Here is a 26,353-nt window from a genome sequence, read left to right as displayed (position 1 = left end):
TCCCAAATTGGGTGTTTCCATTCAATTTGACCTCTCTAATCAGGACACCTCCCTATTAAGGACAGCACTTGTCAGTCCCGAGGGTGTCCTTAATAGAAAGGTTCTACTGTACTTCTATGATGGGTACATTGACTTCTATAGGAGCCATTGCAGCTGGGTATGCTCTGAATTCTGGACCTCACAAATTTGGGGCAAATTGTGTTGTTCTAGAAAACAGCGAGAAGTTATTTTGTAATAATGATTAGTTGTGAGGATTACGCGATAAAAATTATCAAATATTTCCTCACCCAGGTTTTGGTGATCTTGCAACCGTTTTAGCTCTCCTTTTTTTCTTCCGATAGAATTAGAATATTGAAAGCTTTTAGACTTTGCTTGTTGTAAACCTTTAGAGGTCACCCACGTGAATAACCTTGACGATTTTTATTTGCGCGAATCAAAATTGGTAGTAAAAATTTGCCAAAATAATACACGTCAGACTTGGATCCTTTCGTCTCTCGATTTCATCTTCAACAATGGAGTCTGGCAAGTCTAATGTTGCATCTAGCCTGTTCGATATGGCGAACCAGTGTGACCCAGATACCCGTAGACTCCCACCCAAGCGAAATTATAGCGCCCTCTCGTATGCTAGACTGATGCCTTGCTCTCTTTTTCTCTCTTTCTTAGGAACAGCGACGGTGCATGTGGTTGTCCATGTCTGTCCACCGACCCACGCCCACACACAGGTCTCCAGTGCCAGATTCCCACCTAGAGTTCATGTCATATCAAGCTTGCCAGAAAAGCTCCTAAATTATCCATATAGCATATTATTGCATATAAAGCATATTTATATAGAATTGTCATTTCTCATCTATAGAGAATGTATGGCCATCGAACTCTGTGGCAGTTAACGTTATCTATATAGAATGTCGGGATTTTCTATATACAAAGTCTAGCTACTGTGCCAATCAAACAGCCTAATCGTGTCAGCAATGTACGCCATCAAAGCTTAATTGTATCGACGCAGTAATATCATTATCATGACTGCCAAAGCATGACATGTACTAATTGTGAAGCAGAATTCTGGCCAGCTTGATTCTTACTTGGAAATGTTATCCTCCTCAAGTTTGTCAACTTGAGTTGGAAAATATGTTTAGTTTGTGATTAGTTTTCAAAAACTGGCACCTTATTTGCTCTCTTTGTCAGATAAAAACTTGCATGCGCCATATTTATAAATGTGTGTGCCTCCTTCTCAGAAGGACTAAGAGTTGTGTCGCCAAGGACAAAAAAGAAAACTTTGTTCGAATCGAGCAAAACTTCATTCACCTATTGAACACTTTTGGATCGGATTTCAAACACTTACCCAGTTGGAAAATCTGAATAAAGTGTTGGTTAATAACCTGGCAACTATCCTTAGTCCTCTGGTTTGTGTGTGCGATGCATCCCTCTTAGGCTTTGAGGTGATGGTGATATGGTTTGAATCCAAAATTGAACGTCTCTTGAAGTGGTTTTAAAGTAATATCAAATATCTGGACAATCGCAATTCACTATCTTTCCAGTGATTTCTACTAATGCATGGATAGTTTGTGCGCACTGACTTACACTGTTAGAATAGTAACAAATGTTAAAAATTTTTTGTGGCTTTTGCTGAAATTTACTGAAAGTTAAAATCACCGCAGCTTTACACACCTTCAGCATATCAAAACATTTAATCACATGCATAATTTGGATCATTTGGAGAACTTTTAAGTACACTGCCTTTTTCAAAAGTCAAAACAAATGCACACTAATTTGTTCAGCTAGTGGTCATAGTTCAATACATGCTGTCGAAATTGGTGGCTTGCATTGGAACTAACTTTTTCCCCCTTGTCCGTCATTAAAGGCATTCAAGTGTGTTGGTCAACCATGACTATCTCCTTTGTCCCTCCACCATAAGGCCTAGTTTCCCCTTATGACATCACTATTTCGGACAATCAGCGCCCCATTTCTGGAAAGGTGTATAAACGCTGCAATTTGCAGATTAAAATTTTTTTTTTTTTCTGTGAAATTGGTTAAATACAGAGTAGTCATGACTGATAGTCCAACCAAGTGCATCCCTGGGCATGATTGCCATGACTGATAGTCCAACCAAGCGCATCCCTGGGCATGATTGCCATGACTGATAGTCCAATCAAGCGCATCCCTGGGCATGATTGCCATGACTGATAGTCTAACCAAGCGCATCCCTGGGCATGATTGCCATGACTGATAGTCTAACCAAGCGCATCCCTGGGCATGATTGCCATGACTGATAGTCCAACCAAGCGCATCCCTGGGCATGATTGCCATGACTGATAGTCCAATCAAGCGCATCCCTGGGCATGATTGCCATGACTGATAGTCTAACCAAGCGCATCCCTGGGCATGATTGCCATGACTGATAGTCTAACCAAGCACATCCCTGGGCATGATTGCCATGACTGATAGTCCAACCAAGCGCATCCCTGGGCATGATTGCCATGACTGATAGTCCAATCAAGCGCATCCCTGGGCATGATTGCCATGACTGATAGTCCAACCAAGCGCATCCCTGGGCATGATTGCCATGACTGATAGTCCAACCAAGCACATCCCTGGGCATGATTGCTTTAATGAATGTTACTGTCTTCTGTTAACTAATACTGGTTCTGTTACTTGACGTTGACAAACCTCAGAGTACAGGTACCTAATTTTACCAACTTTCTTTGATTCTACTGGTTGCAGAAAAAACATTCCACCATTTTACCAATTTATTAAAATTGTTTTTTTCCTTTTCAATGTTACTGATTTGGTGTTAAAGTTGATAATCCAATTAGATTTATTCTATATTACCTAGTTATCCAGCATGGTATTGTCTCTCGGAGAATGATGACATTGGCCGTTGGACATTCCCAAGCTTTTGCTCCATACTTCTAAAATAATCGCCTTACCTGTAAGTTATAATGCCCTTAAAAGCTATTTAGCAGCAGACGTCTAATTCTTAAGACCATTTGTAAAAAATTTCATAATACAAACATTCTTAATCTCCATGCTGCTAAAATTTCTAGATATGCTGGTTAACCCTGAAATATTCTTCCCAGATAACAAAATTGTTCTAATTCCCTGCTATATTGTAGCCCTGCATGGCCATGTTTTCTGTGACTTATGAGTGCATACCTGGTGAATGTCCCCGTCCTTTTAGTTTTTCATCCATGGAAATATTTACTAAAACCATTTAAGTACCATTGTATAATCACTCTTACTAATATTGTACTTAATTTATCTGAAACTGTTGACAGGCTATGGCTGGCCTTGTTACTGTGCCCCTAGTCTTTGGGCATATTTCTTGGCCATGTTAAGGCCCCTTGAGAATACTATCAGTCAGTTTATTAACAGGTATTGAGGAAAAATACTAATGTCAAGAATCAGAAGTTTTGAGTTGGGTTGGGAGAATTTATAGTGATTGTACAGGGTTTCTAAATTTTCATCTTTGAAACGAGAGCAAATAAGGTCAACAGATTCTTTGTAAAATACATTTCAGTTTTTACCAATGGGTGTCTCAGAAAAAAGCGATTGTTGGGTTTTCCCGAGGTGTCTAGTGTCATAAATCGCTGTAATCAACACATTTTGTTGAACGTTATTGAAGTAAAGCGAAAAGTTTACGTTTTAATTCTGAACAACTTATTCTGGGACAAACTTTGGTTCTTGCTGATGGATTGTAGATGAGTTTTCAAAGTTTTCAATCCAGACTGGGTGAACTTGGATATTACAGGACTGTGGTCGATATAAGTGTTTGAAAACTTCATGTGCCAGCTATGATATTGTAGTCCTGTTGCCATGAGAGGGTTAATATTTCTCATTTTCAGGAGTGGTAATATGCATAGTTTGGACGGGAGACGTGTGTGTGGTCGTGGGTCGATGGAAAAGATGGACAGGTCATGCAACCGTCGCCTCGAATCCGTGAATTTTTTTCCACAGTTGATTTCATGTTTTGTTTTTTATGTTGTGTAGCTTTCTTGCTGCCAAACCCACATTCAACACTAGGCCCTTTATCTGTGCATATTACCAATCCATGTGGCACTATTAACCCATTACAGGCAAGGGATGGAGCAGAAATGTCAACAAATGTGACTTGCTCTACCAAAACTAGGCGCTTGTCGCATCTGAACTCGACAGGTTGATACGGACTTGTTGTTCATTTCCCTATTGTAGACCTTTTGTGAAATCTATTACAAACTGATTTGGTCACATTTCACAAAAGGTCTACAATAGGGAAATGAACAACAAGTCCGTATCAACCTGTCAAGTTCAGATGCGACAAGCGCCTAGTTTTGGTAGAGCGGGTCACAAATATCAAAAAGTAAGACAGAAAATTTTGGTAACTTTTGGAAAAAGTAAGCCTTCGTCGCTTCATCAAATCAATAGAAACCGTTTAAAAAAGAATCTCTCGAGCATAAACTTTTTGTCGATTTTCAAGCTTTTTCTGACTTCACCCTTGAGGCCTGAACAAAAATGCTTCTCCCTATCAACTGTAAACTGAAACTCTTATAACCTGTTTGTACACGCACTGTCAGTTATTTCCCTATAAAGTCATTGCTGTATTGAAAAAACAATTTTTCCTTTCCATTAGACGACCTATGTAGTGTTCTCGACTGCCCATTTCAGTCTGGTCGCAGTGGTCCGCCCCATGACCTGATTTTGTTCTATGTCTAGTCATATGTGTATCTGGATGTGTACCTGCCAAACTGGTGTGACTGTTCCATACTCATTTCTGATGCAAACCATAAGTGCATTTATCAACAATATTCTTTAAGTTGCATTAGAGTGCTGAACAGTGATGAAAAGATGGATTTAACTCAAGAGTTAGGTTTTTTGAGTCTCCTATGTTCTCATAGTGAACTACAAAAAACTGGCATTCGAGTTTTATACATCATTTTCATTACCATTACTATTAATGATGTTGTTATTTCGAACTATAAAATGAAGTCTAAACTATGGTTTACACGAAAAGTTTACATGAGTAACAAGCACAAATATGATGTTGAAGCTATCAACTACAGTAGAACATCTCTATTAAGGACACCCTCGGGACTGACAAATGCTGTCCTTGATAGAGAGGTGTCCTGATAAGAGAGGTCAAATTGAATGGAAAGTACCAATTTGGGACCAAAACTAGTGTCCTTGATAGAGAGGTTGTCCCTAACAGAGAGGTGTCCGCTAAGGAAAGTTCCACTGTACTGTCGCACGAAATCCACTTTAGACTTGTTAGACTGAACATTGGCAGTATAGACTACTGTGGTACAAAATGGTAGGTCTGTAGACTATAGTTTAGACTATAGTTTAGACAGAGCATTTACTTGTATCGGTTTGTTGTTAGACTTCCAATGCACAAAAGTTAGGTCTAAACTAAAGTCAAGACCAAACAATTACAAGATACTATGTACGTCAATACTATGTCTCAGATCAAGTCTTGACTATCTGGTTACAAACTTGGCAATTACCACAGCACGAATCAAAAAAAGTGTGTAATGTGTTAACTCTAGAATACAAAACATGATGCCATATGTAAATATTTGGACTCTGTCCATTTGTGTTCAGTTATTCAGTATATAATCTCTGATGCATTTCTGTCATTAAGTATAGCTCAAAACTGTTAGACATGTGACACTTGTTGTTTCAGAATCAATCCATATTTATAAGTGATCGAAATAGGGCACCAGTTAACAGTCTAACAAAAATAACGGTATTACCTTAACAGGGACTATAGGCAGGAGATGGGGGTCAAATTGGAGGATTGGATGACTGATATGCACACTTAAGTTACTTGTTCGTGTTTAATTCAGCGATAATTACTTCTCTTGTACGAGCACGAACACTTTCATTGTGCTGTCAGGTAGCAGAGACCCCTATTGTCAACTTTGTGTAACATCTGACCTACCTGGTTCCTGCCTATGGCCTCCCTTTAACGTATTGAGTCCGTACCACCTGTAACCTGCACTGTTGATACAAATCTGAGCACATGAAGGTTGTGTAGATGAATATCATGAATGTTAGATGTGACAATCAGTGTTTTTATACGATGCAACTTCGACAGTGATGATGATAGATATAAGGCCAGTAGAATATTATCCACCGTGTTACATGTAGCATCAATGAGAAAGACAATATTCCAAATATATGTCGTGCACTTTTCAACAGTTCAGTTGCTCGACTGTACCTTTGATGTAATCGTGGACACTTGATGTACAACTATTGAACCTGAGGCATAAGAAGCTGACTGCTTGTGTATCAAAAATACTTGTTGCTCTGAAATAGTAGGTTATCATCTGCCATTTAGTTAATCTATAATATCAAATTGAGAAGACAGATAAGTCAAGAACATTGCCATTTTATGGTTGATTCCAAAATATTGGGTGTCATGATATGGCACTTAGCATGTTTTGGGATAGAACTCTTCAATAGCATTCCGCGAAGATGACGTCACTGCAGCTGCTGCCCTCTATTTCCCCATCGCTGAATTACAGGCAATGTCGGACAAACATGCGGTTTCGTAATGGATTCAGGCTTTCTAACTAGGGCAGTTAGATTCAATCTGGCACATGTCCGAGTGTTGGAAATACTACATAATTGTTCTGAATATTTCTCTCTCTGACTCTATGGTATCATTCATGCTAAAAACAATGCAGGGTCAAAGATAATTGACTTTGAAATAAGCTCAAATGTGTAGAATTAAGTGTCGATGTCCGACTGTCACGTGACTAAAACGTCATCAATATCTTATTCAAATGACCTTGTGAGCTATAAATAGTAACGTCGCGGAATGCTATTTGGGGTAAAAATGCACTCTTGCAGAAAAACACTGGCTGTGGTCCGGTAATGTTTACTACCCAAGCCAATATAAAAAAAGCAATGTGAATTTGGTTGTGTGGATTTTATTTTCAAGGGAGTTCGTCGAAATAGCGTTCATTGAAAGATTTCTCCAGTGCTGAAATGAGTGAGAAGACTGTCGGCCAATGATTCTCTCCTTTTTTTTGTTTTTGTTGTATTTGAGTATCCAGTTGTTTGAATTCAAGCATAATCATATTCACCTCAAGCTATGATGAGATGCCAGTATAAACAGATGTAGATAATACAGGTTCTGCAGTTCGTTATTATGAAATCTTTAGATATACGCTACTGTATGTATTAGGTGTCATGTAAATGTGATGTCAAATTATTGTCATAATAAAATATGTGGATTATGTATATAAGATGATCACTTTTCTATTTCACTGAAGATCAGTGGAGTCATTCTTGCTTAAAGTGGTGCAAAATAAGAAGGAGATCAAGAAGTTTGTCTCAGGATGAATCATCTCTTGAATTTGAATAATACAGCGATTCTGTCAGCTATTTCGTCTTGGTCTCCATTCAATGGTACCCCCCCCCCCCCTAGTAAAATGTGGTGCCATCTATCAAATTGGAGGCAAATGTAATGATAACACATACATTGGTGAGAGCGGCCGGAAATATGCTCTCTGTCAGGGGAACGTAGCAAGTCCTAAAGTTGGCCTTGTATCACCAAGGGACAGGAGATTAAAATCGACAGAGTCGATACCAGCTCTTGGAGCCATGAATGATGGAGAGAAGGAGTCTGTATTCAGAATAGTCAATGAAAGCTAGGAACAAAAGCCTCCAACTTGTTCACATATGACCAGATCTTAAAGGAGGAAAGTCTTGAAATAGTGTCGGACCAGATCTTTAGTCCAGATCTTTTGTCCAAGAACCACAGAAGTGGACATCAGAGTGATTGTGTACGGATGAAATATTTACAATAGGTTCATCTTTGCTTGTGATGAAATCAAATGCCAGCTTAAATCAAGAGTTAATAAAGGCTAGTCTTTATTAATTCTTGCTTAAATCTATATCATCACCAAGCTATGAAGCTTTTCAGATCTGCGAAAGTATCTTTCGTTGATTTCAAGTCCTTGATGTTGGTGTCGTCTGCTTTCAGGGGATGCTGATCCTGACGTCTTGCTCGCAACGTCACCCATGGAAAAGAAGCGCCAGAATCACATCCAAGAGTTGATAAATACGGAGGAGTCTTATGTTGAGGATATGTCGTTTGTTTTAGAAGTAAGTACTACAGACGCGTTGATGGATTCCACATCACATGTTCCTCTGTAGTTTGTGACACGCCTTGCCTCCCATCGTCCCGAAAATTATGACCTGACGTTACAATGTGTAGATAACGAAAAAGATTATGGTGTCAAAATGAAACTTACTAAACACAGTTTTGATCTCGATGTGATATACATTTGTAATAGGAAAATAGAAGGGTTAACTTGTGACCTTCCATGTATAAGCCTCATAGCCTAGTGGTTAACACTGCTGGCTACCACGCAATAGGGCCCAGGTTAGCTCCCGGGGAGAACCCAGGATTGTATTTCTGGATGAACCGGCGTGGCTTTCAAGGAACTAAAATTCCTGGCTCTTCACAACACGTACATTAACGTATGAAATAGTCGAGGGTCGGTCGGATGAGACTACAAGCCGTGGTCCCTTGTACCTGAGTATCTATGCCAGGGCAAGTAAAAGATCCCACATAGGTGGACTGTAGCCTATAGTGGACTCCATACCTCCGGCAAAAATCCAATAGGGTTACGACGCCGGTAATGATGATGAATGATGATGAATAAAGGTTTAAAATTGTCACCATTGATTTTTCCGATTTTTTTTCCTTCAAGATTCTCAAACGTTCTCGCTCACTCTAGCCACTGTAGCGGTCCTGGATAGAAATCTTTCGGCTAGCAGAGAGTGTCCAGTGAACAACTTGCAAATTTATGACATTTTCAGGTGTTTTATGAGCCTCTGGCCGAAAGCAAGACACTGACGGATGATGAACTTCAGATGGTGTTCGTCAACTGGAAGGAACTCATTGTGTGCAATATGAAACTGCTCAAGTAAGCATTGGAGTCGGAATAGACATCATTATGAAATCTTTGAAAATTTACACATGGGCCTCCTTTGCTTCCCAAGTCATTAGTTGACATTCCTACTTAACGTCAAGAGGTAAAGAGCATGCATTTTAAGACCCCATTTTCTTGTTGAGATCCCTCAAAACAGTAAAATTTTGTTGATATTACAAATGTAACTTCACTGCACAGTTGCTCCCTGTCCTTTTCAAATACTGACAGGAGCACCAACCCCCCCCCCCCCTCCCAACTCGACTAAAAAGCATGTTTTTCATTGTGTTTCTGTTTATGATTTCAGGGGTCTTCGTGTGAGGAAAAAGATGATAGGAGAAGGACAGGCAATAACTGTGATAGGGGATATTCTCTGTGAAAGTGTAAGTACTTTCTTGTTCTAGCTCTTGGAGAGAAGGGCTCTGCCTGAAAAAGGCAGGGTGTAGTGCCCTGCTTAAAGTTGAAACGCATCAGTCACTTTTGAAAAAGGGCAAAATGAAAATTTGGAAAAGACCGAGTGCTTCACCCTACTAAAACTCTTTGGCTGAAGCACTACTCTGTTGTGATGCTTCCCTTCCTCGGAGCAGGACTTTCACATCCTCACCCACCAGATCTTCTATTGTTGATTGATGCATATTCGTTCCCGATTTCAGCTTCCCCATTTGACGCCATATATTCGCTTCTGCAGCTGTCAGTTGAAGGCTGCTGCTCTCCTACAGCACAGGAATGATTCAAACCCGAATTTCAAGGAAGTATGCAAGGTAGGGTGGTGCAGTGTCAGGAAAGTATAGAGCAAGGTTGTTGCAGGTTTAAACATTCCATGAGTAATATGGGACATGAGAAATACTTGAGGGTAAAGAACAAGTATGGCTTACCATCTGAAGTCATTTGCTGGAAGGAGTATGAGTTGGCATTCGGTGCTGGCGGAATAAACATGATCATTTTATTCCTGTTGATTTCAGCGCTGCGTGACGGACCCGAGGACGAAAGGAATGCCATTGAGCAGCTTCCTGCTGAAGCCTATGCAACGAATCTGTAAATATCCCCTCATGATATCCAAGGTAAGATAGCATTCATATCCTGTCATTTTGTTCTTTAGTGATGGATCAGGACATCTGGGACTCCCTTTGTTTGGCTTATTGGACATTCCCATTGTTTGTACCAAGAAAAATGCTATGGTGACTTGGGAAACCCTGCAGCAACTTAAAGCTATATTCGTCATTCAGTATAACACAAAAAATATAATTGACATAACCAGTGCCATGGCTGTTTTTTCCAGATTTTGGAATATACACCCGATTCTCACCCAGATCACCAGAATTTAGTGGACGCACTCACGAAGGCTGAAGAGTTATGCAGTCAAGTCAATGAAGGCGTCCGAGAGAAAGACAACTCAGATAAGCTCGAGTGGATTCAGCTGCACGTGCTGTGTGAAGGTCTACCCGAGAAACTCAGTTTTAATGCGGTCACAAACACGCTAGGTCCGAGGAAGTTTGTGTATTCTGGGACGTTATATAAGGTAGGGTTCTCTCACTTCTGAAATCACTCCTTTGTCCTTCAACAGTTTGACTTTCCATTCCAGTGAGCCCTACACTAGTGCACTGCACAGAGATATGAGTGCTCTACACCAGTGCACTGCACAGAGATATGAGTGCTCTACACCAGTGCACTGCACAGAGATATGAGTGCCCTACACTAGTGCACTGCAAAGAGATGTGAGTGCTCTACACCAGTGCACTGCACAGAGATATGAGTGCTCTACACCAGTGCACTGCACAGAGATAAGGAAGAATACAGAGACTCGCACGCTTAAAATTGGCACTCACTTCATTTTGATGGAGTTCTAATAGCTTTAGGATTTCAAGTTCTAGCCTAAATGGTGGTGAAAAGACTAATTCCTTGGGAAGTGTTTTGATGATTTTAAAAGTTGCACTTTTACATTGTTTTTCATGCCTATCACGATTGAGGCCAGTAGACGCAGTTCTAGGATGACTAAATCGAGATGGAATTTTGTATTTTTCAGAATAAAAGTGGGAAGCAGCTTGTGGCGTTTTTGTTCAACGATTTTCTCCTCTTGTGTGTACCGATTGGGAACACCACATCGACCTTCAGCTTTGATTCCAAGGTCAAATACAGGATGTACAAAAATGTAAGTTGCTTGAAAAATGTTTGGGTACTAGGGCATCTTTGGTAATTTTTGCTGAATCAAATAAATTATCATTATAAATTAAAAAAATTATTGAAAATTTTTTGTCATATATTTTCAGCCGATATTCCTTAATGAGGTTACGGTACGTTTCCCCAGCGAGACAGAGACGAGTGACGGGACACATTTTCTCCTCTCGCATATAGACCGCGTCTACAGCTTGAAGGCACCTTCTACTTCAGAAAGGTAAGCTGGAGTTTTTGTGGCCTTTAATTTTTTGCTATTCGTGAAAATTTCAGGTAAAAAAGACTTCTTATTTTGGTGGATTACAGATTGTCTTTCTGTTTTTCAGAACTTTTAAGAAGATTTCTTTCTGTTTTTCCAGAATTTTTTTTTTTAATTTCAATTTTTTATTTTTCACAAATCGAGAATATTCGTATCAGTTTTTGACTTCATTCTTTCTATTTCCAGAGATACTTGGGTGAAAAAAATTGACGAGCAATCGAAGAATTATCTATCAGTTGAAAGAAAAAAGAGAGAAAGAGCACATTCTTGTAAGTAGAAATGAAAAAATCGTAGGATTTAAAAAAATGTTTTTGGTTTGAAATCTGTATCAAATGTTTTAAAAGTCCATACCAGCAATTACCAATGTAGATGCTCATCGAAACTAAAATCCTGTTGACAAAATTTCAACTAAGCATTTCAAATTCACGAATGTTTGATTTTCTTTAGTGAAATTAGATATGGTACCTGATGGCCGACTTCTGTTGGTTGTCCAAGAGGCCTCAGATCTTATCGTGGCGAATAACAAGGGTAAGGCGCGATGCCAGCGCTGTGAGGCCTGCTGTCATTGCGGCATACTGGGAGACGGGCGCGTTTTGTCTGACTTCCCCGGTCCAGGGATCTCAAGCTCCTCATCTGCAGGAACTTCAAGCAGGAGGGCTATTTTGATGAAATTTATGATAGATGTACAGTTTACACTACAGGGTGGCCCAGAATTATTTTCCCGTGCACAGTAGAATTCTATTGTGTATCCGTTGTGTGAGGGAAAATAATTCTGGGCCACCCTGTAGAATCTGCAACAAATTAAAAATTAAGAAAACACTGAGCAATTATTACTCACTATTGTAACCTTCACCATTCTAAACCCAAATTAAATCAATTAAGGTCTGATAGATCCTTTGACTGAAGTTTGAGGTCCGAAAGATCCTGGGTCTGAGGTTTGAGGTCCGAACGATCCTAGGTCTGAGGTTTGTCTGTGTAAAGCAGCCTTCCCGCTTCCTGTCACCCAATGTTTCGATCTATTCCTCGCAAATTCATAATATTTTCTTCTTCATTTAGGAATATGTTTCATTAAAGGGAGGCAGCCATTTTCATTTCATCATTTTATCAAAATATTTCTTTCTGTGTAAATGTCTATATAATTACGCAGTCCTTTTCATGGAATTCCCAGTTGACTCAAATGTGTTATAATTTTGATTGAGATAGGGTAATGATGTAATTTCAGTTCGTGCTGAATTCCTTTTGTGTTGCGAACATTGCTTACATACACTATGGTCTCAAAGTTAACCGGCCTTCCTTTCTACGCCAAGATGATTATGCCATAAACAGGCATCTCATGAGGCTAGCTCAAGTAGGGAAGGACAGTTGAGCAGACCACAGCCATAAACAGGCATCTCATGAAGGTAGCTCAAGTAGGGAAGGACAGTTGAGCAGGCCACAGCCACAAACAGGCATCTCATGAAGGTAGCTCAAGTAGGGAAGAACAGTTGAGCAGACCACAGCCATAAACAGGCATCTCATGAAGGTAGCTCAAGTAGGGAAGGACAGTTGAGCAGACCACAGCCATAAACAGGCATCTCATGAGGCTAGCTCAAGTAGGGAAGGACAGTTGAGCAGGCCACAGCCATAAACAGGCATCTCATGAGGGTAGCTCAAGTAGGGAAGGACAGTTGAGCAGACCACAGCCATAAACAGGCATCTCATGAGGCTAGCTCAAGTAGGGAAGGACAGTTGAGCAGGCCACAGCCATAAACAGGCATCTCATGAAGGTAGCTCAAGTAGGGAAGGACAGTTGAGCAGACCACAGCCATAAACAGGCATCTCATGAGGGTAGCTCAAGTAGGGAAGGACAGTTGAGCAGGCCACAGCCATAAACAGGCATCTCATGAGGGTAGCTCAAGTAGGGAAGGACAGTTGAGCAGGCCACAGCCATAAACAGGCATCTCATGATGGTAGCTCAAGTAGGGAAGGACAGTTGAGCAGGCCACAGCCATAAACAGGCATCTCATGAGGCTAGCTCAAGTAGGGAAGGACAGTTGAGCAGGCCACAGCCATAAACAGGCATCTCATGATGGTAGCTCAAGTAGGGAAGGACAGTTGAGCAGGCCACAGCCATAAACAGGCATCTCATGAGGGTAGCTCAAGTAGGGAAGGACAGTTGAGCAGGCCACAGCCATAAACAGGCATCTCATGAGGGTAGCTCATGTAGGGAAGGACAGTTGACCAGGCCACAGCATTTGTGAATATTCAATAACATCTTCAAATGAATATCATGGCTGTACCAAGTGTGGAAAGCTTGGGGAGGTACCCCTAGAAATGTTTGCTCTCTGAAGCGGGGTGCGAACCAGGCAGGAGAATTGTGGATGTGATGCGATGATCCAAGTGTACAGTGGCTTTCTGCTAAAAAATCACAATTTCTATAACATGCACAGAGTTCAGAGCTGACTACAGTCTATCACAAGCCTGTCATCTTGCGACGTCTTACAGTCACTGACAAAGATTTTGCGTTAGCAAGCCCTGCACTTCTAGCCGTGCCTGTCACATCAATTCATTGCTAGCTCTGCAGCCTGCTGTGATCAAGGAACCAGTCGCAGCATTAGAATGCTTGTTTCAGTCCATTGTATTACAAAGTGTGCACCCAGCTTTGGCCGGTTGATAGTATTTTTGATCTTGTAAACCACGTAGTATCCAATCGTACAGATAAAATTGTGACGGGCCAAAAGAGACTCGCCCAAACATTTTCTCAAACAACCTTAATTCACCAAAACAAAAGATTTCAGCAGGTCTTTTTTGAGCCACAGCATGTGTTCATTCCAACTGGCCATCGTGAACCGAGTGATTCTATGTGCTGATAAATTTGGATAAAAATGCAATGAATATTTATTATTTTCGCTCCGTTTGATCTGTTTTTTCTGCTTGGTTTGGCTGTAGTGGCCAAGAGCGTCCAGGCGAAGGGCGTCGGCCGTCTGCTAGTAATAGTCATGGAGGGCATACATCTCATTCCTAGTGACGATAATGGTAAGGTTCAAGGTCATGCAATATCAAGTTTCTGACATACAGAGCTGACAATGACGTTGTTTCTTCCACAGATCTGACATTTTCCAAGTTCTGACATTTTCCAAGTTTTGACATTTTCCATGTTTTGACATTTTCCATGTTTTGACATTTTCCATGTTTTGACATTTTCCATGTTTTGACATTTTCCATGTTCTGTCATTTTCCGAGTTTTGACATTTTACCAAAGTCTTTTCGGTACAGTATGTGAAAATGTATGATGTCATGAAATTTTAGCCCATATGGGACAACAAATAGTTCCCTCCCAAGAGAGCATCTGGGTTACCAATGTCTAAATGAAAAACAAATTCTAGACCAAAATTAGTAAATGTCAGGTATTCAACAGTGTTTGGGTGAGGAACGAATCTGATTTTGTCAGCGCTGCATTCTGGAAACTTGATGGTCGGCCTTGGTTTTCATGACCTGTATAGCAGCACCATCTCATCACTCACGTTAAACCTTAGGGACATCCAGTAGCCAAGACAAACTCTTGCTGTTTGCCAGGGGTGTAGGGAGCTTTTTTTGATGGGGGGGGGCACAAAAGGCTCTCTTTGAAATTTTTCAACTAAAACCATTGTCAAAAACACATTTTTGGGTGAGTTCAGGGAGGGGAATCCCCCCCCTGAACTCACCCAAACAACCTTGACCTTCCCAACGTTTTTTGCCTTAGTATTTGAATTTGAAATCTGGCCTCGTGAATTTGTCTTGGGTCAACTGAATGCCGCTTTTTAAAGCTTTTTTTCACACCGTATATAACTATCCTCCACTTCTCGTTTTGTCTGCAGTGCAAATACATGAAGCTTTATGCATGATTGTAAATATGGTGCTGGTACCCATTCCTTCTGGTATTCAATGGTCACACCTGCCCAAGGTACCAGGAGCCAAATTGACATGTCACGGTCTGTCCTATCATTGGGCCTTTTTGGAACCATTTCACCCCATTCCAGATGAATCATCAACTAGTTCAAGTATTTGCACTGAAGATGAAGAGCTTGCTGATCTCAAACTAGATTCTTATCCTCTGTCCGCCCTGTTTCAGCTTGACTGCCATAACATTGCATAATGACTGCAGTTTTTGTCAGATTGTGCCTTATTTGCGTATTTTCCAGCGTCGGTTTCGGGAGCACCACGCCACATCACTGGCCACCTTTTGATCCATCCTGAGGAAATGTTCTTGACTGATCGCATGAATAATGCATTGTAACTTCATATCACCAAGAAGTAGATATCACTGTTGAAATTTCTCTTTTGACATATCACTTTTGAAAGCACTAACGGTGTTCCTAAATCATTTTATACCCAAAACACTTCTGATGGAATCAAAATTAACCCCCAGTTCAGATATATTTGTGCCTTAAAGCCAAAGTGTGTCTTTGTAAGTCAACAGTCAGGACTCACTTCCTCCGGGTGGATTTCTGCTGCTTTCGCCCTCAAATTCACTTGGTTGATTGACTTCCGTGTTTATTGCCTTTAATGCTTTCCTTTCCGTGGTCAGTGAGGAAAATCCCGGCCATTGGTCGTCTGCTCGTGGTGGTTTTGGACGGGATCGATCTGATGCCATGTCAACGTAATGCAAGTGGTATGCGTTTTACTATTTTAAATGCATGTTGGGGCACGTTTTTTGGCGGAGAGGGTGGGTTGCTTAATAATCTGCTAATATCACCTGAAAAGTTCACTGCAATGATCTTCCAAGTTATCTTCTAAACTTTGCTGAAAAGATCTACAAAGATGTTTGCGAAAATTATCTGCCAAGAAGTTCCTGATGTGATCTGCCTAGAAGTTGGCTGAAATAACTTCAAAGTGATTTGCTGACCTTAAACCCATGGCACAGCTGTTTTCATCGACTGATTTTGACTTTAATGAGCTTCTTATGATCAGTTAAGCCAGGCGCACACCTGCGACTTGTGATATGTTGCAGTGACCAGATTGGCTGGGATGTGATCATAGTCAAATCGAACTTGTGATATGTTGCAGTGACCAGATTGGCTGGGATGTGATCATAGTCAAATCGAACTTGTGATATGTTGCAGTGACCAGATTGGCTGGGATGTGATCATAGTCAAATCGAACTTGAGATATGTTGCAGTGACCAGATTGGCTGGGATGTGATCATAGTCAAATCGAACTGTTTGACTTTTTACTCATCTCCTTGTAAATGGTGAGTGATTTAATGCGAGGTGTGCCCCCTGGATATATCGTCTAATAAAATTTGAGATCCGGTCACTGAACATTCTGTTAACCTTGTAGATAGAATCCTATCCTCACCATTTGATAAAAACAACTTTCATGACAAACATGTTTTAGAAGGGTGCTCCAGCCACTAATCCAGGCACTTCCATTCGGTCGATAGATTGTTAGAGTCAAATGTGCTATTTTATACTCTTTGACAGAGCAGCTGGTCTGGTTAGTTTAGTTAATGGGTGATATGAATAAAGACTAGCAAATGCTTTTACTTCAATTTTGTACAGAAAGGCCTAGTGTAAATGTACATGGAGATTAAGATAAAAGCATTTGCTAGTCTTTATTCATATCACCCAATATGTGACTCGCTCTGCCAAAACTAGGCGCTTGTCGCATCTGAACTCGACAGGTTGATACGGACTTGTTGTTCATTTCCCTATTGTAGACCTTTTGTGAAATCTATTACAAACTGATTTGGTTACATTTCACAAAAGGTCTACAATAGGGAAATGAACAACAAGTCCGTATCAACCTGTCGAGTTCAGATGCGACAAGCGCCTAGTTTTGGTAGAGCGGGTCACATATGATCCTTATTAACCTGAATTATGTAAGGAAGGGAGGTACACTTATAACACTTTTACAATTATAGCTTATGTGTCTATTAACTGTGTACAACCAGCTGTTTTTAACACTGTAGGGGCTATAATTGAATTGAGGTTATAATTGTACTATTTGACCTTTTATAAATAACAGAGAAACAAACTTCCCAGGGCTGAAGGAATGTATTAATTACCCTGGTCTGTTTCTATTCTTGTTTGGAATTAAGCAGTTTGAGTTTGGCATAATACATTATAAAGTAGTGTGATAAAAAAACACTTTTTGTAATTATAAGTTGAACCTTGGTCTCTGCTCAAATTTCTATCATATCTGTTACATATATTACTGCTGGCGTTATTGGTAAATATATGTACACTTGCATGATGTAATTAAAAAAACAAGTCACTGAACACATAAAAACCAAATTAAAATTTTTTGATGTGACTTTCAGGAAAAAGTGACCCATACTGTGAGGTGAGTATGGGCTCCCAGGAACACAGGACGAAGGTCATCAGTGCGACTCTCAACCCCAAGTGGAACTCATCCATGCAATTCACAATCAAGGACGTCGAACAAGATGTACTCTGTATATCGGTGTTTGACAGGGACCTGTTCACTCCCAATGGTAAGCTCTGCGTCTTCTTTTGCAGTCACTCATGTGAGGCACCCTCCGTGAAGGCAGAAACTGTGATGTCGTGCTTGACATAATTTCATTTGGAGCTCTTCCAGAGTAATTTATACAATCTTGACTGATGTTTCATTATTTTGCATACCCATGACTTCACACCGCCCAGAGGTCGCCTGCCATTCATGCTCGACATAATCTCATTTGGAGCTCTTCCAGAGCAATTCATATAATTCATACAATCTTGACTGATGTTTCATTATTTTGCATACCCATGACTTCACACTGACCAGAGGTCGCCTGCCATGGTTTTGTAAGTTGTGGTGGAAACCCGACATTTTGGGAGAAATCTGGCAATATCACAAATTGTTTACTTTTATTTAATACTACTGTCATGTTTACTTTTATCATATATTGCTTTTCTCTTTACTCCTAGATTTCCTTGGTAGGACCGAGATCCGTCTGGTCGATATCCAACAGGAGACGAAGGAAAAGCGAGGACCGATTACGAAGCGATTACGTCTCCATGAAGTCGATAGTGGAGAAGTCTCTGTAAAGTTAGATCTGCAGCTATACGCTAACAACGATAACAATCACCCAACCGATTTCTTGAAATTCTGAAACCAGGATATCAGCGAGACTTGAATTGGCAAAGATCGTAATCGTTTCACTGGGGTAGAATCTTTGCCAGTTTAAACACATGCTATGTTACCACTCTCACTCTAGCAAAAAAAGAAATTCGACATGCTCACAAGAGATTAAATGTGTTTGTAAGCAGACAAGCAATCTTTTTGTCACTCATCTCATCACAGCAAAGGGGATAAAAATTGTGTGTCTGCAATGCACTTTTGCTGCTAAGATAAAAATGATGTCAAAATGTCATTGTGAATATTCCATTGTAAATCCATTGTAAATTTCCACAAGTCTGCAGGCACTAGTATCAAGTGGTAACAGAACTTTGATTTGTTTTATAGTGATCTATTGTTAATCATGTTGATAGTGAAGTGATTTCTGTGGTTTTTAACCTCTTCACGTACTTAACTAACAACTTTGGCCGGAATTATATTGGATTCACTTTGTCACTTGTCATGATTCCCTTGTCACAAGTTAACTGAATTAGGCTTGAAAACGTGACGTAAGTGTGAAAAGTGACATCGTGAATCACATGTAGCCTGCTGATTTGAAATGACTTGTTCGTTTTCATGTCACGGGTGAAAAGTGAAGAATGACACGTTATGAAAATGTGAACGTCATAAAATCGCAGTACACTTAATCCCTTCACAAATGAGCAATAAAAATCGCTGCCATGACCATCACAAACAAGCAATTATCGTCGCATGCAATTTTAATCACAGGTACAGTGATTTAAATTCTTCATGGTGCTTTGGACAACTGGTTGCTGAACAGAAAGGAAGAACTTCTGGGACATGACCTCATGATCGGTTTCTGAATACGGGTAACTGACTGTCACAGTAAGAATAGGTCACACATTCACTCTAACAAGTTGACATTTCTTTGTAAACTCTGCCACAAAACACAATAGATTATAGTTCAATCATGTCTGTTTCAAGTAGATTACTCTGTGTGAAGGAATTGTAAAATAAATAGATTGTGTTGTATTTATTTTTATGGGACTTTTCTTCATTTTGGTGCTGTATGCAGTTTTAACATCTCATCATTGTGTAAATAGATATACAGTAATATATCCTTGACAGTAATGTCATTGTAACTGTTGTATATTTTCGTATTCTGATTGCGTACTCTGAAAGTATAACTCCTCAATGACTCGAGTTTGAATTATAGTGCCTCATTGTAGCCAGCTTTAAAGGCCTATGCTGTTCGTTAACAATTTGAAATTTGTAATTGAATCTGAAAATTGCCAATTCCGTAAATACAAACTGAATATAATTTTCAACATTGCCATTGTGTAGACAGGTTTACAAATACTATAAATACCATGTTTCAGCATATCAGTATGCATAATAACTGCACTATGGCATTGTGTATAACTGCATTTCTATTTTCCTAACCCTCTATCAAATGTGAACGGCATCCCCCTTTAATTGCCACTTTACACACTATTGTCATAATGGAGTCGCTTGTAGAATTTAGAGATCATGTTAAGTGCTTATTTTTGGAGTTAGTTTGCTTATAAATCTTTGATTGAAATTCACGGTGACTATAACCATTCCACACGTCAATCTATGATACTAAAGCAGACCCTGCTGATCATGTAGTTGGCTATTTAGAATGGAATTAACTGATGTCAAAATTGTTGACTGATAAACTTTGCCATTGATAAAGAGAGTACGTGTAACTATTGATGTTACTCAACATTTGCCATAACATTTTCAATTACAGTAGAACCTCTCTATTAAGGACACCCTTGGGACTGACAAGTGCTGACTTCAGTAGAGAGGTGTCCTGATTAGAGAGGTCAAATTGAATGGAAACAACCAATTTGGGACCCAAACTAGTGTCCTTAATAGAGAGGTTGTCCTTAGTAGAGAGGTGTCTGCTAAGGGAGGTTCTACTGTATATAGTGTACTTGAATATTCAAAAATGATGTTCTCGTTAACGTTCCAGAACCAAAAACAAAATGGAAAAAAAATTTACGAATATACAGTACAACCTCTCTACTAAGGACACCCTCGGGACTGACAAGTGTTGTCCTTAATAGAGAGGTGTCCTGATTAGAGAGGTCAAATTGAATGGAAAGAACCAATTTGGGACCAAAACTAGTGTCCTTAATAGAGAGGTGTCCGCTAAGGGAGGTTCCACTGTATATACATGTATATAGTGTACTTGAATATTCAAAAATGATGTTCTCGTTAACGTTCCAGAACCAAAAACAAAATGGAAAAAAAATTTACGAATAGACTATAACTGATGTGATATTCTCTCTTTATACTGTGGTATACATGTTGTATTGTACATTTCAGCATATCTCTCTCAACATATCTGCTGTTGTGTGTCAATAGTGTCCATGTTAGAATAAGACGATGATGGTATTGATCAGCTGTTTAGAAGTGCATCATGTTGATTTCTTCAAAGGATTGTGTGTATTCCCTGATTTAAGGTCTTTGAATGATTCGTAGGGTACTCATTTGAAACTTGAACTCAAACTTGAAAATTTCCAATAGTGTAAGTACAATAGAACCTCTCACCCTCGGGACTGACAAGTGCTGTCCTTAATAGAGAGGTGTCCTGATTAGAGAGGTCAAATTGAATGGAAACAACCAATTTGGGACCAAAACTAGTGTCCTTAATAGAGAGGTGTCCGCTAACAGAGGTTCCACTGTATGCACTGAAGATAAATTTCAGCAATGCCATTGTCTAGACAGATATACAAATACTATACATACCAAGTTTCAGTGAATTTGCATGCATAATAACTGCACTCCGGCATTGTGTATTTTCTACATGTATTTTGCTGATTAACCAGTAGATACAATGAACACTCATGGCATTCCCCTTTAAAGTGGTTGAAAGATGAGATTGGACAGTTTTCTTTGCTTATACAGCCAAAAGTGATGATTTGTGTTGATAGATTATTTTGAGAATGCCGGTGGATGATATTTTTGGCCATAAAGTGATTATGTTTGATTGCCTCAACATTCTAATGTTATATGTATACATGTATATATACCTTGTAGAATTAGAAGTCATGTTTGTAGACTGTAGTTATGTAGTGAAGTTGATAACATCCCAGTCTTGAAAAACACATCCTGAGGAAACCAGGAGGTGATGTTTGCTACCTGGTCCCCTCACACACAGTTAGGGATCATCTCGGAATTTCTTGATGCCATGAAAGATGACATTTTCTCATTTCTCTGGCCCCCTCCCCTTCTCTGAAATGATGCGAGAAAAAACCTGATGTCTGGCATCAAAATATTGTCTCAAGGATGCCAAGAGTATGAAAGGAGAACGAAGTTTGGCAGGGACAAGGCCAACACCACCCCCTACCCTTAGACAAAAAGTCCTCTCCATTTTGAGATGATCCCTTAAAATCATTGACAGTACAGCAACCTTTACACTCCCCTGTAGTGGTTTTATACTAGCCCTTGTCACAATTGCTGGGGGAGCAAGACTTTTGTGCTATCATAACCACTGGCTCAGGAGTGTTAGCAAGCTTTGGATGATATGAGCTTTGATTATGAAGGATTAGATGTCTGTAACATGCTCAATAAAAATAACCAGGAGATATTGTGAATTTTGTGTCTGTTGATATGTAATTGTCAAGTTTAACTTGTGAGTTAGCATGACTACAGGTTGTCCCAAAACATCTTCATGGCCATATCTCATGGGAACTCTTTGTGGGCTGCCTGACTTACCATGTTATCATATCTGACATCCAAGTCGATTGCCACACTTGTTATCCTCTGTGGACATGTTACATTCAGTTGAGACCAGGTACACACCCAGTAGAACATGGCACATCCAGTCCAGGCATGTGACATGCTGTGCAGACATGGTACACGCTGGAAAAACATGTCACACCCTACAGAGAGACATGTCACACCCTGTAGAAGCACACCGCACACCCTGTGTAGAGAAATGGAACATCCAGCAGAGACATGGCACACCCTGTAGAGAGATGATATAGCCTGTAGAGACACCGCACAACCCATAGAGAAATGATATATAAAACAGAGACATGGCACACCCTGTAGAGACACCACACATCCCATACAGAAATTACATATAAAACAGAGACACGGCACACCCTGTAGAGACACCACACATCCCGTAGAGAAATGATACATCCAACAGAGACACGGCACACCCTGTAGAGACACCCTGTAGAGACACCACACATCCCATAGAGAAATGATACATCCAACAGAGACACAGCACACCCTGTAGAGACACCACACATTCCGTAGAGAAATGATACATCCAACAGAGACACGGCACACCCTGTAGAGACACCCTGTAGAGAGACACCACACATCCCGTAGAGAAATGATACATCCAACAGAGACATGGCACACCCTGTAGAGACACCATACATCCTAAAGAGAAATGATACATCCAACAGAGACATGGCACACCCTGTAGAGAAACCATACATCCCATGGAGAAATGATACATGCAACAGAGATATGGCACACCCTGTAGAGACACCACACATCCTTTAGAGAAATGATACATCCAACAGAGACATGGCACACCCTGTAGAGACACCACACATCCTATAGAGAAATGATACATCCAACAGAGACATGGCACACCCTGTAGAGACACCACACATCCCATAGAAAAATGATACATCCAACAGAGACATGGCACACCCTGTAGAGACACCACACATCCCATAGAGAAATGATACATCCAACAGAGACATGGCACACCCTGTAGAGAAACCACACATCCTATAGAGAAATGATACATCCAACAGAGATATGGCACACCCTGTAGAGACACCACACATCCTATAGAGAAATGATACATCCAACAGAGATATGGCACACCCTGTAGAAACACCACACATCCCATAGAGAAATGATACATCCAACAGAGACATGGCACACCCTGTAGAGAAACCATACATCCTATAGAGAAATGATACATCCAACAGAGATATGGCACACCCTGTAGAGACACCACACATCCCATAGAGAAATGATACATCCAACAGAGACATGGCACATCCAGTAGAGACTGCTCACCACCAACAGGTTGTGAAAGACATCGGGACATTCCGCCTGCTATTCCTACACTCCGGATGCAGTGGACCGGCCTCGTTCGTAAGGAGACCAATTAGGATGACGTATTTGGCTGCCCAGGGAGTCTAGCTATTCCAGCCCCAAGTTTAGAAAGACAAGGGACTATTCCTCCTGCAACACATCCCATAGAGAAATGATACATCCAACAGAGATTCCTCCTGCAACACCTCCAAATTGTGAGAAAAATGGGACTATTTATCCTGTTACACCAGCTACTGTTTGTACAGGACAGGTGAGTAATGGGTGGCACACCCGAGGCTAATGTTCATGACATTCATAGTTGCGGCAGGTGTAGCAGGTGGAATAGTCCCCTGTCTTTCGCCACTTGATCTCCTGTATTTCACAACTTGGTCCCTGTCTCTCACAACCTGCAGCTGGTGATAGTGTCTGGTCTTTCACAACCGGTCGCTGGTGTAGCAGGAGATATATAATCATCCGTCTTTCACAGCTTGCGGCTGGTGAAGACAGAGGTATAGTCGCTGGTCTTTAGCTTGCAGCTAGTGAAGCAGGAGGACTAGTCTCCTGTCATTCAAAACTCCAGCTCAAAACTCCAGCCTATGGAGAGATTGTACACCATGCAAAGCATGGTACTCTTATGTAGAGAAATGGGACATCCAATAGAGACTGCTCACCAACCACTGGTTGTGAAAGACCAGGGAGTAATCCTCCTGCAACAGCCGCAAGTTATGAAATAATAAGACTATTCCTCATGTTACACTAGCCAAGGGTTGTGAAAGACAGGGTACTCAGGATAGCAAGAATGGGTTGCCCACTGGGAACTAATAAGCTGCACCAGCAGCTGTCATGGGGGACGCACGTCTCTACAGGGTTATCTCCCCTGTCTTTAACAACCTATGGATGTTGTTTCAGGAGGAGCAGTTCCATGTCTTCCATACATCACGGTTGGTGAAGCAGAAGGAATAGTCTCCTGTCTTTCGCAACTTGGTACCCTGTCGTAACAACACGGTCCTCTGTCTCTCGCAACGTCTTTCACAATCTCTGGGTGGTGTAGCATGCAGTAAGTATAATCCCTCGTCCTTGCGGCTAGTAACGGAGATAGTGGAATAGTCGCCGGTCTTCCACTGCAGCTGATGTGGCAGGAGGACTAGTCCCCTGTCCTTCATAAGATACGACTGGTGAAGCAGCAAGGTACACCCTAAAGAGAGACTATACATCCCATAGAGACATAGCACAACCTGTCAGGACATGGTACACCTTGTAAATTGCCATCTAGGAGACACGGTACACCTTAAACTGAGACTGTACACCCTGCAGAAACATGGCACTCTCTTGGACATCATGTAGAGACTGGTGAAGCAGCATCGTACACCCTATGGAGAGATTGTACACCATTCAGAAGCATCATACTCTAAGCCACTGGTTGTGAAAGACAACGGACTATTCCTCCTGAAACTGCCGCAATTTGTGAAAAAACTGGGACTATTCCTCCTGCTACACCAGCCACTGGTTGTGAAAGACACGAGACCCAGGATAGCAAGTATGGGTCGCCCACTGGAGACAGAAGGGGTGTACGATCTCACCACAGGAGGCAACTTTCTACAGGTTTTACTCCCGTCTTCAACAACTCGTAGAAGGTGTCCATATCTTTCATTATTGGCAGCTGGGGTAGCACGAGGAGCAAACGGTCTCACAACTTGCAGCTGGTGACACAAGAAGTATAGTCCTAGGTATAATCCTTCGTCTTTCACAACGTGTGGCTGGTGTAGCAGGAGGACTAGCCCCCTGTCCATCACAACGTGTGGCTGGTGTAGTTGGAGGACTTCTCTCCTGTCTTTCACAACTTGTGTCTGGTGTAGCAGGAGAAATAGACCCCTGTCTTTCAAAACTTGTGGCTGGTGTAGCAGGAGGACTAGTCCTCTGGCTTTCACATCTTATGGTTTTTGTAGCAGGAGAAACAGTCCGATGTCTTTCGAAACTTGTGGCTGGTGTAGCAGGAGGACAAGTCCTCTGGCTTTCACATCTTATGGCTTTTGTAGCAGGAGAAACAGTCCGATGTCTAATGAAACTTGTGGCTGGTGTAGCAGGAGGACTAGTCCTCTGGCTTTCATATCTTGTGGCTTTTGTAACAGGAGGAACAGTCCCCTGTCTTTCACAACTTGTGGCTGATGTAACAAGAGAACGAGTCCCCTGTCTTTCACAACTTGTGGCTGGTGTAACAAGAGAACTAGTCCCCTGCCTTTCACAACTTGTGGCCGGTGTAGCAGAAGGACTAGTTCCCCATCTTTCACATCTTGTGGCTGGTGTAGCAGGAGGACGAGCACCCTGTCCATCACAACTTGTGGCTGGTGTAGATGGAGGACTTGTCTCCTGTCTTTCACAATTTGTGTCAGGTGTAGCAAGGGGACTTGCCCCCTGTCCATCACAACGTATGGCTTGTGCAGATAGAGGACTTGTCTCCTGTCTTTCACAACTTTTGACGGTGTAGCAGGAGGAATAGTCCCCAGTCTTTCACAGCTTGTGGTTGGTGTAGCAGGAGTAATAGTCGCCTGCCTTTCAAAGCATGTGGCTGGTGTAACAAGAGAACTAGTCCCCTGCCTTTCACAACCTGTGGCTGGTGTAACAGGAGGAATAGTCCCTGCCTTTCACAACTTGTGGCTGGTGTAACAGGAGGAATAGTCCCCTGCCTTTCACAACTTGTGGCTGGTGTAACAGGAGGAATAGTCCCCTGCCTTTCACAACTTGTGGCTGGTGTAACAGGAGGAATAGTCCCCTGTCTTTCACATCTTGTGGCTTTTGTAGCAGGAGGAACAGTCCCCTGTCTTTCACAACTTGTGACTGGTGTAGCAGGAGGTCTAGTCCCGTG

General features: G+C 41.1%; 1 protein-coding gene across 15 annotated transcripts in view; it reads left to right on the top strand.

Annotated features, from left to right (window-relative positions):
* LOC135487533 (intersectin-1-like) overlaps nucleotides 1-26,353 on the top strand; it is a 148,243-nt gene that overhangs the window by 25,366 nt on the left and 96,524 nt on the right. For 11 of the 15 annotated variants that reach the window (XM_064771300.1, XM_064771305.1, XM_064771296.1 and 8 more), the window contains 12 exons: nucleotides 7,964-8,085; nucleotides 8,806-8,912; nucleotides 9,223-9,298; nucleotides 9,569-9,676; nucleotides 9,878-9,976; nucleotides 10,195-10,434; nucleotides 10,939-11,064; nucleotides 11,183-11,307; nucleotides 11,533-11,615; nucleotides 14,275-14,361; nucleotides 17,627-17,800; nucleotides 18,237-22,013. In XM_064771300.1, coding sequence (XP_064627370.1) covers nucleotides 7,964-8,085; nucleotides 8,806-8,912; nucleotides 9,223-9,298; nucleotides 9,569-9,676; nucleotides 9,878-9,976; nucleotides 10,195-10,434; nucleotides 10,939-11,064; nucleotides 11,183-11,307; nucleotides 11,533-11,615; nucleotides 14,275-14,361; nucleotides 17,627-17,800; nucleotides 18,237-18,421 — 1,532 coding nt within the window. In that variant the 3' untranslated portion in view covers nucleotides 18,422-22,013. Of the gene's footprint in view, nucleotides 1-7,963; nucleotides 8,086-8,805; nucleotides 8,913-9,222; nucleotides 9,299-9,568; nucleotides 9,677-9,877; nucleotides 9,977-10,194; nucleotides 10,435-10,938; nucleotides 11,065-11,182; nucleotides 11,308-11,532; nucleotides 11,616-11,793; nucleotides 11,875-14,274; nucleotides 14,362-15,892; nucleotides 15,977-17,626; nucleotides 17,801-18,236; nucleotides 22,014-26,353 lie in introns of those variants that run through there. The other 4 variants (XR_010446870.1, XR_010446869.1, XM_064771294.1 and 1 more) reach the window with 4 other exon arrangements.

This window comes from Lineus longissimus, chromosome 5, assembly GCF_910592395.1.
Source record: "Lineus longissimus chromosome 5, tnLinLong1.2, whole genome shotgun sequence".
Lineage (NCBI taxonomy): Eukaryota > Metazoa > Nemertea > Pilidiophora > Heteronemertea > Lineidae > Lineus > Lineus longissimus.
This window is presented reverse-complemented; position numbering and strand designations above follow the sequence as displayed.